General features: G+C 41.4%; 1 protein-coding gene across 2 annotated transcripts in view; it reads left to right on the top strand.

The window, feature by feature from the left end:
• Nucleotides 1–16,105, top strand: part of SGSM2 (small G protein signaling modulator 2) — a 393,993-nt gene that overhangs the window by 357,697 nt on the left and 20,191 nt on the right. For both annotated transcript variants that reach the window (XM_044286961.1, XM_044286963.1), the window contains 5 exons: nt 163–291; nt 2,961–3,143; nt 6,398–6,802; nt 6,932–7,056; nt 11,945–12,027. In XM_044286961.1, the coding sequence (XP_044142896.1) occupies nt 163–291; nt 2,961–3,143; nt 6,398–6,802; nt 6,932–7,056; nt 11,945–12,027 (925 nt within the window). The remainder of the gene's footprint in view (nt 1–162; nt 292–2,960; nt 3,144–6,397; nt 6,803–6,931; nt 7,057–11,944; nt 12,028–16,105) is intronic.

The following is a 16,105-nucleotide window of genomic DNA, read 5'->3' as shown; positions in this document are numbered from 1 at the left end:
GTATGGTATGGCCCACCAGGAGACCATCGGTAAGTCTGCTGCACTAGATGCTTGGTAAATGCCTTGAACAGAAAAAGATCTCTAATATAAAAAAGGTTCTATATGAGCCCAGGAGTATGCTTAGGTAGGAATACGCTCAAGGTACTTTGTTTTATATCTCAGAATTACAAAGAACTGGAGCTGCTGAGGCTGGTCTATTATGGAGGAGTGGAACATGATATTCGCAAAGAAGTGTGGCCTTTTCTACTTGGGCATTACAAGTTTGGCATGACTAAGAAAGAAATGGACCGAGTGAGTATTTTTTTCCATTCTTCATAGCTTATAAAACTGTTGTACGGTACATCTTAATGAATAACTTCACCCCATAGGGACCCCCTAGTTTGTTACTTAACAACACTGCATTTTTTTCCATTTTATCTCTTGATTCCAACAGCTCTAACTTTTTTTTATTTTTCCATCATCATATGAGTATGAGGCTTGTTTTTTGGGGGCTGAGTTGTTTTTTTTAAATTGTATTTTAATATTGTTTTTTGGGGATGATAGCATGAAAAATCCAAAACGGTTCGGACATTGTTTCTTGGGTTTTGTTTTTAAGCTGTTTATCATGGAATATAAGTGACATAACTTTATTGTGCAGGTCTTACACCAATACCAAATGCATACAGTTTTTTTTTTGGTTTTTTTCTACTTTAGCACAATTAAAACTTATTCTTGAATTTTCTTTTTGTGTATTACTGCATTTAAAGACCCATAATGTTTTTATTTACTGTTGATGGAGCTGTATTAGGGCTTGTTTCTTGCGGGATGAGTTAGTTTCCATGGATGTTATTTTGGAGTATATGACTTTTTGAACATCTTTTATTACATTTTTGGGAAATGGAATAAACAAGAAAAAAAATTAATTCTAGAATTTTTGTATTATTTCGGACGCAACTAGTTTTTTTTTGCAAGTGAAAAGGCTATCTTTAAATTTTTTTTACTCCTTACATTTTTTATTTCATGTCTCACTAGGGGACATGCATACTTCTGATAGCTCAAATAATACACTGGAATACTTCTGTATTTCATTGTATTTTGTCATTTACGCTAATAACTGACATATTCCTATTCAGCCCTGCCATATACATTTTTATACCACTCACTCCAGAAGTGAAAAGTGCGTGGGAAAGTGGCCATAGTTAGCTTCTTGAGTTTATTTCAAGGGGGTTCTCCGAGAATAATGACTTTTTATCTAATGCCCGCAGTCTGCCTCTGTAAAGAGAAGATTCATACTTACCTGCTTCCGCTGCTCTTGTCCTGCACACTGGCCTCCGCATGTCCATGTTCCAGTCCCCAGACTTTTTACATCCGGCACATAATGGGCATGGTCACATTCCCCTCTGCAGTCACTAACTGGCTTCAGCAGTGATGTGGGCACAATCAGCACAATCACCACTGAGGCCAGTTATTGGCTGCAGTGGAGTATGTGACCATGCCCATGACGTGTCGGATCTATACCGTCTGGGGACTGTAACATGGAAATGCGGGAGCCAGCACAGCGGATCGGAGCATTGGGGAGCAGGTAAATATGAATATTCTATTTAGGGAGAAAGTCTGCAGACATTAGATAGAAACTATTTATTCCCAGAAAACCCTATTCAGTCAGATCTAATCTTATTCCAGTAGAAAGTTTAGTGACATCTCAAGACAGAGCTGTTAGACTTAATGGCTATGTACACTTTTGGAGGCAATTTTTGTTTTTGATGGCATTTTACTCAGTTTGTGCTAAAAAATCATATTTAAAAAATATTGAGCCTTTCTGTCACAAAGGATTAACAGTTTTTCTAGCTGTGTGCATCCTACTTTCACTTTGTGCGGTCTTCTAAACTACTAAGAGGACATAAACACTTATTTAAGCCACATTCTTATCACTAAGATAAGAACTGAGCTATAATGAGTGTTTAATGTCAGAGAGCAGAGATAAGGAGTCCATCAGCTCCCCAAATGACGGAAAAGAGAAAATCCACAGGCAGTTACTAGAGCATCTGAGCTATGTACACACAAAAGAATTCCATATTTTTAATAAAGACCAATTGAAAAAAAGATTTTTAGCTCAAAATAACTACAATGCAATAATACATTTTAAAAAATGCCCCCAAAGGTATGCATTGCCTTTAAAGCTGCACTGGATTTATCAAATCTACTAATTTCATAAATGTGGCTCCTTCAAAACTGACTTTAAAAAATTCCCTGATTTTACTCCTTCCTCTCCCCCCCCCCCCCCCCCCCCATGTTTTTTTAACTAATATACACTTTGGCAGTTGCAAAGCAGCCTCACAAAAGGTTCATGTACATCTCAGCAAGACAATCCCAATATTAAGTTGAAGTCTTGGAAAACCTTCTCTGTGGGAAGTTGCAGCTGCCCTTCCCTATCAAATGAATTGCTTGATCATGTAGTTTCACACCAGCATTAAAACAATCTGGCAGAGGAACAGCCTGCCGGAGTTCATAGTATCTGCCATAGACAGGGCCGGAGGAGCACCGTCAGACTCCATTAACTATAATGCTTGCATCAGTTTTTGTCCGTCCGGATCCCCACCAGGTGCCTTTACAGTCAATGTGTTCTGTCAGGGAAAGGCAGTACCCGGCTACGCCTCTGCCAGATCAGCCTGTCGGATAGTTTTAATGCTGGTGTGAAACTCGCCTAATGCATGGGTGAGGGGGCATATAAAGGTCTTGTCTCGGTTACATATCTAATTTGATATATTCCTATGGACTGCATCTATTGTGCAACAAAAAGTGATGCTACAAAAGTTCTGTGCGTAACCCCAGCCTAAGTCCGACTGGCATACAATTACTCATTTTATAATTATCATTGCAAAAGTTATCACATACAACATTCTTTTTAGATTTGATTTTTATAATCACTGCTATTTTTTTCAGTTATTGGATTGAAAAACTGTTTCTGTTCTTAACCAAAGGTTGATGAAGCCATCGCTTCCAGGTACCAAAAAGTGATGGCGGAGTGGAAAGCCTGCGAGGTGATAGTCAAGCTGCGGGAGAAGGAATCCCACTCGGCCATTTATGCCAAGCTATCCTCTGGTAGTAGTATCGACAGCCACGTTCAACGTCTGATTCACCGGGACTCTACCATTAGTAATGATGTAAGACACTGTATAGCTATAGAATGGATTAACATTGTATTTCTTCAGGACTTTTTAATCCAGCATATGATGTGTGTAAGGCCTGGAAATCACTAGAATTACTGGCATCAGTAATGTTTTGGCATATGTACAGTGTGGATTTTCTGTTGCGGATTTGCATGCTGAAAATCTGCCACAAAAACGGTAACAGCGAAGTGGATGATATTTTACAAAATCTCATTCACACGCCATCAAAAATCTCCGTAGTAAAAATTTATGCTGCAAAGTTCCTTCGCGAATTTCCCCCTTTGCAATGAAACCTTCAGCATTTACGCTATGAATTCTGCAACAAATGGTGTGGATTTTGCTGCTGCAGAAGTCCTGCAGTTTCACACTGGACCTGTCCCATATTGATGTACCTTTTGGTTGAATTCTTACACCGCAGATTTGTTGTAGATATTTCTGCAACTGAAAAGCAGCTCCAGAGGAAAGCACAACAAATCTGCCACCTGTAAATTCACCCTCTGGTTTAACCTATGTCCTTCTTATTATTGCATAAAATGCATGTTTAAAGAGAATCTGTCACCATATATCTGCATATCAATCCAAATGACTTTTCAGATGTGCACTTGCCAGCTTATTTCAACGCATTTTGCTCCACCTCGATTAAATTAGTTCCTTGGTTCAACAGGGGTGTCACCGTTGCATCCTAGTGCACCTTAAGCTCCGCTCACTTTCCCTGCTTGATGCACCCCCTACCACTTTGAGTGACAGGACCATGAAGCAGCAATGTAATCTCAAAATTATTTATTTATTATCTCTATAAAAGCACCTATAATAAAATAATCAGTACAATTGTATCAAACAATACAATACAATTGTACTGATTATTTTATTATAGGTGCTTTTATAGAGATGATAATAATAAATAAATAATGTTGACTTCCTGTGCGCCGACCATCAGCATATTTATTAGGTTTTAATAGCTATGGGATGGTATCTGGTCGTGCTCTATTCTGGTGAGCTTCCGAATATTTTGCTGTGAGCAATGTAATCTCACCTGGCCCTGTATTCTCGCGACTGCACGTTCACCCCAGGGATCGGTGCTTGCCGGCAGAAGGAATCTGTACTGCTCATGCGCTGATGGCGTTGCTCTACTCCCAGAAGAGGATAACTTTCTTTCCTCTGTAGCTTTGTTCCCAAGTTCAGCACTTGTGCTGTTAGGTTAGCTTTATCTATCAAGGGAGGAATTCATCATAGGCTGGTTCTGTTTTCTGGTCATTTTTAAGCTGCTTTTGGTTGTTTTGGGGTTTTTCTCCTCACCGCTCCAGTCCTCCTCACTGGCTCCCGCATCTTCATCTTCCAGTCCAGGGTTTGTTTTCTTCCTTACCAGCATGGGCATGGTCACCTGATTCTCTTCAGCCAACTGTTGGCTGCAGCGTTGATGTGTCCACAAGAGACATGTCACTGCTGAAGCCAGTGGTTGGCTAAAGAGGATCAGATAACCATGCTGGGAAGGAAGAAAATAAACCCTACACTAGAGGATGAAGACGAGGGAGCCAGCGAGGAGGACTGGAGTGGCAGGGAGCAGGTAAGTATAATCCTTTCAGTAGGGAAGGGCGGCTGCCGATACCTGTTAGAAATTAAGTATTCCTGGACAACCCCTTTAAGGTGCCCATACACATTTAATATCTGTCGTCTGACAACTGTTCCTCCTGACATCTCCATACACAAACAGGCTTGGCCCAGCCAAGAATTGATGTGTTGCTAATGGGGACAGGGAAGTAAGCTTGTGCCTGACACCTCAACATACCCTATCCATCTTTACCCCAACATCATCTCTCAGGTGATAGCTGGGAGGCTCCCTACACAAAAGATAGTCAACAGGTCCAGCCAAAATCGTCAGGTTCAAACAGATTTTCTTTTTTTGTGTATGGGTTGGTGGAAAAGCACTTTTAAAAACAGTGGAAATACTGTATTATACTTTAGGTACAAATAGGCAGTGCATTATTTATATGAACCTACTAACGTTCTCCAGACCTGTTGACTACTACTGGGGGCTGTGATTTCATTTTCATTCTCCTGTTCTGTGAAATTGAAATACAAATGTAGTAATATGCGGAATTCATCATAGAAATAAATCTCATTCAGTGACATTTCATTCAAGTAAATATATATATATTATAGATGAACTATCCCTAGTAATTTATATTCTGCAGTTTATGATAGATGGAGATCCAGCATTGTTATTACTTTTTAGAATGAATTTTTATAGAAATTGTTCAAAATATTGTGTCTCTATTGATAATAAATGGATGGGGCTACTCGCCAAGGTTTATTGCTGCAACGCTAAAAATATCATTGTTTGATAATCTGTGGCCACGGTCATATCAGGACTAGTGGATGTTCTAGTAAGCCCAAGACCTGACAGGAAACCATCTGGAGCATGAAATCGAGAGTATCACTAGCTGCAGAAACTGATTGCTTTGTGGAGGGTGGGGTTTTTCACAAGTAGTCCTATGCATTCAGTATAATATCACTATAATGGTATTGAATTTACAATTAAATAAAAAGGGATATTACTTCTGTATAGTTATGTAGGTGATAGGGCTTCGAAATCCACTGGGCCTGAGGTAATTCAATTACTTGCTGGCCGTGCCTCTAACTGCAGATCCCTGCATTCACATTTTACTTTTATTTATGTCTAATAAATCTCTTCAGGTAGAAAAAAAAAAGTCGCATGGAAAAAAAATCACATGCACTTTTGTTTTAGTACCAGTCTGCTGGTAATATAGACTAAAAGCCCTTTTACATGAGCCAAGGATTGGCCCCATTATTAGGAACAAACATTCCTATGAAATGTAAATTGTCCCTTGTAAAAGTTTGCAATGAATGAGTCTGTATGGGGATGAACGATCGTAGTAGCGATGATAGGAAATGAACAGTTAGTTCCCAATCATCGCCCTGAGTGTCAGCCCATGGACATGGATGCTTAGCCCTATTAGCAGTGTCAGACTGGCCCACCAGTTGTAACAAGGCCTCAAGGGTCCACAAGAAGTCAATGCAATTTTGAGATGGCTTTGTACCTAATCACTTGACATTAAGTTCTTAGGGATGACATGCACATGTTCAGTATAGATGGAGGATGAGGGTGGAGAAAGATTTTGTCTAGTGGGCCCAAGAAACCCAGTCTGAGCTTGTCTATTATCATAACTAGCTCTAAAAATCTCTCTTTAATCCCTACTTCACATCTAATAATATTTATGTATTTACAGGTTTTTATGTCTACAGAAGATATAGATATGACAGACAGAGATCTGAAATGTCGGAACGATAAAAATTCTACAGTCACCATTGTAGCTGGTACTCCATCTGCCATGGTGGCAGCTGAACCACAGCAGTCAGTGGAGTTTGACTCTCCAGATTCTGGTCTTCCGTCTTCTCGAAATTACTCTGTGACCTCTGGGATCCTTTCCAGCATTGATGATCAGCAAAGTATATGCTTCGAGGAAGAAGAATCAAGCACAGAGTCTGATAGGACAGAAATGAGTTTAGGTCCACGAAAAACCAAGGGAGTTCTCAAGATGCAGGACTCTATATGTGAAGAGCAGCTATGTACCCAGCTAGAGTATTTAAATAATTCTGAAGACATCTCATCCATGTGCCCTACGTCGTACACAGTAAGTGGTGCTAGACATGCTCCGCTAGAGTGGCCAGTTTGATTTGCTATTAATACTGCAATTCTCATATTTGTATAGCTTGTACTCAGTGTTGTGGTGTATTTTTTAAGGTTGTGCTCTCTCTATTAGATAGAATTGTTGGACACTATTGCCTTAAACTTACATCGAATTGATAAAGACGTCCAGCGATGTGATAGGAATTACTGGTACTTCACTCCGGATAATTTAGAAAAGCTTCGAAACATCATGTGCAGGTACATAACTCCTGGGCATCTTCATCTTTCTATATTTATCATGTAAAATATTGTTTTGTTCTACCCTATAAGAAAAAATACAGTGTTCCTTTGGAAATACTAGTAAATAGTGAACATTTTATACCATAATTGAGAACAGACATATTTTTATAATCCTGTACAACATCATTATCATAAAAAGTAATACCCCTGTTAGTGAGGACCCACCTATAGCATATTTCAAGCATGTCTCAGGAAATTATTGACATACAGCACGTATTTTAAAGAGGACCTTTCATACGTTTTTATTAAGGGAAATATATACCTGTGCTTGCAGGGTTCCCCCTGCTGATGCTGCCACCCTGCTTGATTTTTTAAAATATGCCTCCTATGCCCCGCTGTGCCCTGGCAGATTTCTCCCACTCAGTATGCTCTGCGCTTCGATAGGACAGCGCTACAGCCAGAGGAGAAGGAGACGGTCACGGAGAAAGCATCAGTCTCCTCCTGATTGCTCTGATCTGAGCGGGAGAAATCTGGTGGGGCACAGCAGGGCATAGGAGGCATATTTTAAAAAAATCAAGCAGGGTGGCAGCATCACCGGGGGAGGGGGGGGGCTTAACCCTGCAAGTACAGGTATATATCTCCCTTAATAAAATCGCATTAAGGGTCCTCTTTAAGACATTTCAGTTTTAGCCTGTTAATCCTCATCAGCACACAGCACAATTCCCAGCATTGTCAGTGTTATAACTCACTAAAACACATACATATTGATATCTCATGTGCTTAAGACGTACCTGAGTTAAAAAAAAAAAAAGTTTACATAATAGCTGTTTCTTTGTGCAATCATAACTGTGAAGGAGCAGTAATGTTTGGGCTTCACAAATGTTTTTTCCAGCCATACTTTTCCCTGTTTCAGCTGCACTACTAGATGCATTTCACTCAGAAGCAGTAGGTGTCTCACCTTCTGTCAGCAATGTACTGTTATGATATTCTATTCTTTACTTCCCACTATGCTTGTTTTCAGCTCTGGAGCCCAGAGAACATATAAGGAGGGATAAATAACACATCAATCACACATTAAGACAGGATGCTCCTGTGATGTTCAGAGACAGTGTAGAAACAGTTGTTTTATCAGGCTCACAATCTCAGCTAGCTCTGACATGTCCTACTTCCTCTCAGTCATCTGTTACTCGGGACGCTCCTTACCTAACAAAAGGCAGTGGACTGCAAATAAGGTAGAAGTGAGAACCATAGTGGCCATGACTTTACAGCTTTTTTTTAGATGGATGCAGACATATTTTTTAAATAAAGTGATTCAGAAATTTGCCAGTTGCACCACTCTCTATTCAATTAAATTTTATGAAAGTACAGTGACTCTTTAAATCTCCCAGAAAGCATTGTTGAAATTAAGGCGACCCCCTGGTTAAAAAAAGAAAGTCACAATAACTGGGAAACGAACAGAACACTTACATGGTGCCCTCCACGGTTGCCAACCTTGTCATGCGTTATTTCTGGACAACTGAGGCAAAATTCACGGACAGCCAACATTTTTTACAGACACATTCCCCACCTCCTTATTTAGCACATACCCACAAAACACCTCACCCCAAATCACAGGTAGTACGTAGGATGCCCCCAGATCCCTCTATCAGAACCAAACATTCACTGCTATATATTTACTCCTACATCTGCATACATATATAGGGTGCTCTTACATCTACAGTGGAAGTCTACATAAAAAGTCTACACACCCCTGTTAAAATGTCAGGATTCTGTGATGTAAAAAAATGAGACAAAGATAAATCATTTCAGAACTTTTTCCACCTTTAATATGACCTATAAACTGTACAACTCAATTGAAAAACTAATTGAAATCTTTTAGGTAGAGGGAAGAAAAAAAATAAAAAAATAATAATATGATTGCATAAGTGTGCACACCCTTAAACTAATAGTTTGTGGATGAACCATTTGATTTTATTGCAGCACTCAGTTTTTTTGGGTATGAGTCTATCAGCATGGCACATTTTGACTTGGCAAGATTTGCCCACTCTTCTTTGCAAAAACACTCCAAATCTGTCAGATTGCGAGGGCATCTCCTGTGCATAGCCCTCTTCAGATCACCCCACAGATTTTCAGGTTTGGGCTCTGGCTGGGCCATTCCAAAACTTTAATCTTCTTCTGGTGAAGCCATTCCTTTGTTGATTTGGATGTATGCTTTGGGTCGTTGTCATGCTGAAAGATGAAGTTCCTCTTCATGTTCAGCTTTCTAGCAGAAGCCTGGAGGTTTTGTGCCAATATTGACTGGTATTTGGAACTGTTCATAATTCCCTCTAGGTTAACTAAGGCCCCAGTTCCAGCTGAAGAAAAACATGCCCCAAAGCAAGATGCTGCCACCACCATGCTTCACTGTGGGTACAGTGTTCTTTTGGTGATGTGCAATGTTGTTTTTGCGCCAAACATATCTTTTGGAATTATGGCCAAAAAGGTCAACCTTGGTTTCATCAGACCATAACACCTTTTCCCACATGCTTTTGGGAGACTTCAGATGTGTTTTTGCAAAATGTTTTTCTTCGTAAGAAAAGGCTTTTGTCTTGCGACCACATAGCCCAGACATATGAAGAATACGGAAGATTGTTGTCACATGTACCACACAGCCAGTACTTGCCAGATATTCCTGCAGCTCCTTTAATGTTGCTGTAGGCCTCTTGGTAGCCTCACAGACCAGTTTTCTTCTCGTCTTTTCATCAATTTTGGAGGGACATCCAGTTCTTGGTAATGTCACTGTTGTGCCATATTTTCTCCACTTGATGATGACTGTCTTTACTGTGTTCCATGGTATATCTAATGCCTTGGAAATTCTTTTGTACCCTTCTCCTAACTGATACCTCTTAACAATGAGATCCCTCTGATGCTTTGGAAGCTCTCTGTGGACCATAGCTTTTGCTGTAGGATGCGACTAAGAAACTTTCAGGAAAGACCAACTAGAGCAGCTGAACTTTATTTGGGGAAACCAGAGGCACTTTAAACGATGGCAGGTGTATGCTGACTCTTATTTAACATGATTTTTAATGTGATTGCTTAATTCTGAACACAGCTACATCCCCTACATGCACACTTATGCAACCACATTATTTTAGTTTTTTCTTCTTCCCTCCACCTAAAAGATTTCAGTTTGTTTTTCAATTGAGTTGTACAGTTTATAGGTCACATTAAAGGTGGAAAATGTTCTGAAATTATTTATCTTTGTCTCATTTTTTTACAGCACAGAAACCTGACATTTTAACAGGGGTGTGTAGACTTTTTATATCCACTGTATATATTGTACACATACATACTGCTCCTCTCTCTGTATACACACAGAGTGCAGTATATTGAGGCAGGAGCAGTATTTAGGTGTATACATAGGAACAGCATTCATACTATAACTATATAGAGGTATTTGCAGTACAGGCTGCAGTATATCAACAAGTAAATACTAGCATATTATCATAAATCAGTCTTCAGCTGCAAGACAGGGCAGACAGTGACTTGCAAGAAGGGAGCGGACAGTGACCTGCAAAATGGGACGGACAGCTAGCTGCAAGATGGGGCGGAAAGTGACCTGCAAGATGGGACGGACAGCTAGCTGCAAGATGGGGCGGAAAGTGACCTGCAAGATGGGTCGGGCATTAACCTGCAAGATAGGGCGGACAGCGACCTGCAAGATGGGGCGGACAGTGTACAGATGAACCGACAAACAATGCCACTTTTCACCACACCACACCTGTGGCCTGGAGCTGCACTGCATTAAAGGGGTCTTCCGGTTATACAAAGTTATCCGCTATCCACAGCCTAGGGGATAAGTATCAGATTGGTGTGGATCCTACTGTCAGGACCCCCACCAATCATGAGAATGGGGGCTCCGTATCACCTGCAGCCCCTTTTAAATACACACCGCCACTCCATTCATTTCAATGGGAGCACCAGAGATAGCGGGTATCAGACTGCACAGGAAAGCATCCGACACGGGAAAGATAGCTGTGCTTTCTTTGGTGGCTGGTGGAACGCCTCCTCCTGACCTCCTCCACTTCTGATCTCCAGCACAGTGGCCAGCGGCTTCTCCATCTCTCTGCACTCTGCATCAGGGGTTCGTGGCACAGAATCACGGACAGTTTTTTTTTTTTTTTTCTGCCAGACGCTATGGATGGCAGAAGAAAGACTCCGTTTTTGCGGACTGTCAGTAAATTTGCGGACGGTTGGCAACCCTGGTGCCCTCTTTTTCAGCTGCAGATCCGCCAATTCCTGGGCTCCTCTTCTGCCATCCAAGACGGCTGCACAGCTTCTCAGACCAGCTAGTGCATACTGTGCACCAGTACCCCAGTGAACTTCCTGTCCGGGTCTGCTCTTGGATTGGCCAGCACTGTTCACATGAGCAGTGCTGGCCAATCCAAGAGCAGCAGGAAGTGTCTTGTGCTTCCAAATGCACAGAAGGCATCAGGTAGTGTGATAAGTGGATCGGCCATCTTGGACGGCAGAAGTGGAACCCAGGAATTAGTGGATCTGCAGCATAAAAGATGAGGGCACTAAGTAAGTGTTCCCAGTTAATATGCTTATTTTTTTTCTTGAGCTGGAAGGTTACTTTAAGGCCAAAAGTACACAAAAGTGACATTAACATTAGAATACTTCAGAAAGCCTGACATACAAACTCTTGACACCGTTTTTGGTCTTTTTTAATTTTTTTTTGCATTGTCAGTCTGTATCTTAAAAATGTATTTTGTGGCTTATTTTATGCAAGATGATACACAGGCATAAAAGAAGGTTTTTACCTGTTTTTTGGAACATAGATATTAGTCGGATCGAAGGGTTATTGTAGTGCCAGTGTGGAAAATATCTAATAACTGGATCCTGCTGCTTTTTATCTCTCATACAGCTATGTGTGGGAGCACCTGGATGTAGGTTATGTTCAAGGAATGTGTGACCTGCTGGCTCCATTAATGGTGGTTTTAGATAATGGTAAGTAAATTGTGCTAAACACACCTAATGTGTAAGCTAGCCACATGCCATGAACAAAATGTGTGAGGCATTTGAAAGAATGCTAAAATCCAAAAGTAAGAAAAATAATCCGAGGAATACGGACCACAAAATCATTATTTTCTTTGAAGTGTACCAAAACTTTTAAATCTACTTTATTAAAGAGGACCTGTCACCGCACCTGACATGCCTGTTTTAAAAGACTTCATGCATCCCCCATGTTATAACAGTTCTGGAGCATCAATTCTTATATCTCTATGTTGAGCTATTCCTTTATTACTTCTACCAAGTTATGAATGAACTTCTAGCAGTCTGCAGTAAGGGTACAGAAGGGTGGTAACCAGTTGGGGGGGGGGGGTGTACATGCACAGACTGACTCTATCCAATCATTCCCCCTTTTTTTTTTTAGTCTGTGCAGGTACACCCCCCCAACTTGTTACCACCCTTCTGTACCCTTACTGCAGACTGCTAGAAGTTCATTCATAACTTGGTAGAAGTAATAAAGGAATAGCTCAACATAGAACCATAAGAATAGATGCTCCAGAATTGTTATTACATGGGAAATGCATGAAACTATTAAATCAGGCATGTCAGGAGGGGTGAAAGGTCCTTTTTAAAACTATTCTAAATATCAAAAAATGATTTCTTGTAATACACTTGTTTTATTCACATTTTCCTTACTACATTTGCATTAAAGTTCAGGTGCCTATAACGCTTTGAAATCTGTACACTTGTACACCACTAACAAGTCAGCGGTGTACTGGTATATGGATCCCACTATAGGGCTGCTGTGAGTGATGTACAGGCAGGAGCATACATCGCTACTCCTACTTGTGCCCGTTCCGCTATGAAGCTTGGCATAGCATGTCCGATGAATACCCAATCTCCTTATACTCTGTTTATGGTTAAAGGGGTTATTGGGTGGGATAAGGGGGTTCAGAACAGGTTAAATATAAAAAAACAAATCCATACTCACCTCAATGATCCCCCACCGATGCTGCCCTTTACTTCCTGGCTCTGCTCAACATAGAGGAAATGGCTTGTTCAGCCAGCTGCTGGCTGAGGCAGGTCACCGGTGTGGCCAGTGATTGGCTGAGCAGGTATTTACCGTTATTTCCTGGGTGTACAGCATCAGAATGTCAGTGGCGGGGGATCAGTTAGCTATTGCTTATTTTTTTATATTTTTTTAACCCTATCTGGACCTTTTAAATAAACAAAGTTATCTCCCTCGGACAACCCCTTTCACATCAGAAATCATGATGCATTATATTTGGCTATACTAGTAGCGGCATGCCAGAATTATCCGATCCATTTTACTGCAGCATTATAGCAAATTTCAGCCTTTGAATTGAAAAGATGAAATGTATTGCCAAATCTCACAATGTTTAGAACATATTTTTAAATCCATGTTGTAAAATGCATAATACCAGTGTACAGTCGTGGCCAAAAGTTTTGAGAATTACATAAATATTGGAAATTGTAAAAGTTGCTACTTTTTTTATAATAGCAATAGCAATTTATAATGGCAATTTGCATGTACTCCAGAATGTTATGAAGAGTGATCAGATGAATTTCATAGTCCTTCTTTGCCATGAAAATTTACTTAATCCCAAAAAAACCTTTCCACTGCATTTCATTGCTGTCATTAAAGGACCTGCTGAGATCATTTCAGTAATCGTCTTGTTAACTCAGGTGAGAATGTTGACAAGCACAAGGTTGGAGATCATTATATCAGGCTGATTGGGTTAAAATGGCAGACTTGACCTGTTAAAAGGAGGGTGATGCTTGAAATCATTGTTCTTCCATTGTTGACCATGGTGACCTGCAAAGAAACGCGTGCAGCCATCACTGCGTTGCATAAAAATGGCTTCACAGGCAAGGATATTGTAACTACTAAGATTGCACCTCAATCAACAATTTATAGGATCATCAAGAACCTCAAGGAAAGAGGTTCAATTCTTGTTAAGAAGGCTTTATGGCGTCCAAGAAAGTCCAGCAAGCGCCAGGATCGTCTCCTAAAGAGGATTCAGCTGCGGGATCGGAGTGCCACCAGTGCAGAGCTTGCTCAGGAATGGCAGCAGGCAGGTGTGAGCGCATCTGCACGCACAGTAAGGCGAAGACTTTTGGAATATGGCCTGGTGTCAAGAAGGGCAGCAAAGAAGCCACTTCTCTTAAAAAAAAACATCAGGGACAGATTGATCTTCTGCAGAAAATATGGTGAATGGACTGCTGAGGACTGGGGCAAAGTCATATTCTCCGATGAAGCCTCTTTCCGATTGTTTGGGGCATCAGGAAAAAGGCTTGTCCGGAGAAGAAAAGGTGAGCGCTACCATCAGTCCTGTGTCATGCATCCTGAGACCATTCATGTGTGGGGTTGCTTCTCATCCAAGGGAGTGGGCTCACTCACAATTTTGCCCAGAAACACAGCCATGAATAAAGAATGGTACCAAAACACCCTCCAACAGCAACTTCTTCCAACAATCCAACAACAGTTTGGTGAAGAACAATGCATTTTCCAGCACGACGGAGCACCGTGCCATAAGGCAAAAGTGATAACTAAGTGGCCCGGGGACCAAAACATTGACATTTTGGGTCCATGGCCTGGAAACTCCCCAGATCTTAATCCCGAACTTGTGTTCAATCCTCAAGAGGCGGGTGGACAAACAAAAACCCACTAATTCTGACAAACTCCAAGAAGTGATTATGAAAGAATGGGTTGCTATCTGTCAGGAATTGGCCTAGAAGTTGATTGAGAGCATGCCCAGTCGAATTGCAGAGGTCCTGAAAAAGAAGGGCCAACACTGCAAATACTGACTCTTTGCATAAATGTCATGTACCGTATTTTTCGCCGTATAAGACGCACTTTTTCTTCCCCCAAAATGGGGGAGAAATGCCCCTGCGTCTTATACGGCGAATGCACTCAGTTTTACATCGCTGGCAGCGATGTAAAGAGAGCGAGGACTCGGGGAGGGACTGGGAGGAGGAGCTGGGGCCGGCAATAGCGGCGGGGCGGTGCAGTCACTGTACTAAAGGCCCGCCCCGCCGCTCCGGTGTACTAATAAAATATGTCATATTCAATGAATGATTATTAAATATGCCCCTTTATGCCTAATAGTACCTTAAATCCTAAGCTCATCCGTACAATGCAGGCCGGGCGGGCGGCAGCGTAACTCCCTGATGTCACGTGCCTGCGCCGCCTACTTTATGAATGAAGCAGGCGGCGCAGGCAAGTGACGTCAGTGAGTGACGCGCCGGCCTGCCGGCATTGTACTGAAGCGCTTAGGATTTAAGGTACTTTTAGGAATAAAGAGGCATATTTAATAACTATTAATTGAATAAGACATATTATATTAGTATACAGGAGTGGCGGGGGATCTGTGGATGGCACAGTTATGGGCTGGGAGGGTCTGTGGATGACACATGTATAACAGTGCCATCCACAGATCCCCCCCTGTAACAGTGCCAGCCACAGATCCCCCTGTAACAGTGAAAGCCACAGATCCCCCCATAACAGTGTCTGTCATCCACAGTTCCCCCCTAACAGTGTCCGTCATCCACAGTTCCCCCCATAACAGTGTCCGTCATCCACAGATCCCCCCATAAGTGTCCGTCATCCACAGATCCCCCCATAACAGTGTCAGTCATCCACAGATCCCCCCATAACAGTGTCCGTCATCTACAGATCCCCCCATAACAGTGTCCGTCATCCACAGATCCCCCCATAACAGTGTCCGTCATCCACAGATCCCCAGTAATAGTGCCATCCACAGACCACCTAGTTCCAAACCCACAGCACACCTTTTGGTTAAAAATATTTTTTTTCTTATTTTCCTCCCCAAAAACCTAGGTGCGTCTTATACGCCGGTGCGTCTTATACGGCGAAAAATACGGTAATTGTCGAAATAAAAGCCTTTGAAACGTATGAAGTGTGTGTAATTATATTTCACTACATCACAGAAACAACTGAAACAAAGATCTAAAAGCAGTTTAGCAGCAAACTTTGTGAAAACTAATATTTGTGTCATTCTCACAACTTTTGGCCACGACTGTACATTTTTAA

This window comes from Bufo gargarizans, chromosome 3 (genome assembly GCF_014858855.1).
Source record: "Bufo gargarizans isolate SCDJY-AF-19 chromosome 3, ASM1485885v1, whole genome shotgun sequence".
NCBI classification, from domain to species: domain Eukaryota; kingdom Metazoa; phylum Chordata; class Amphibia; order Anura; family Bufonidae; genus Bufo; species Bufo gargarizans.
The sequence above is the reverse complement of the archived record's forward strand: the minus strand, read 5'-3'. Positions and strand labels throughout refer to the sequence as shown.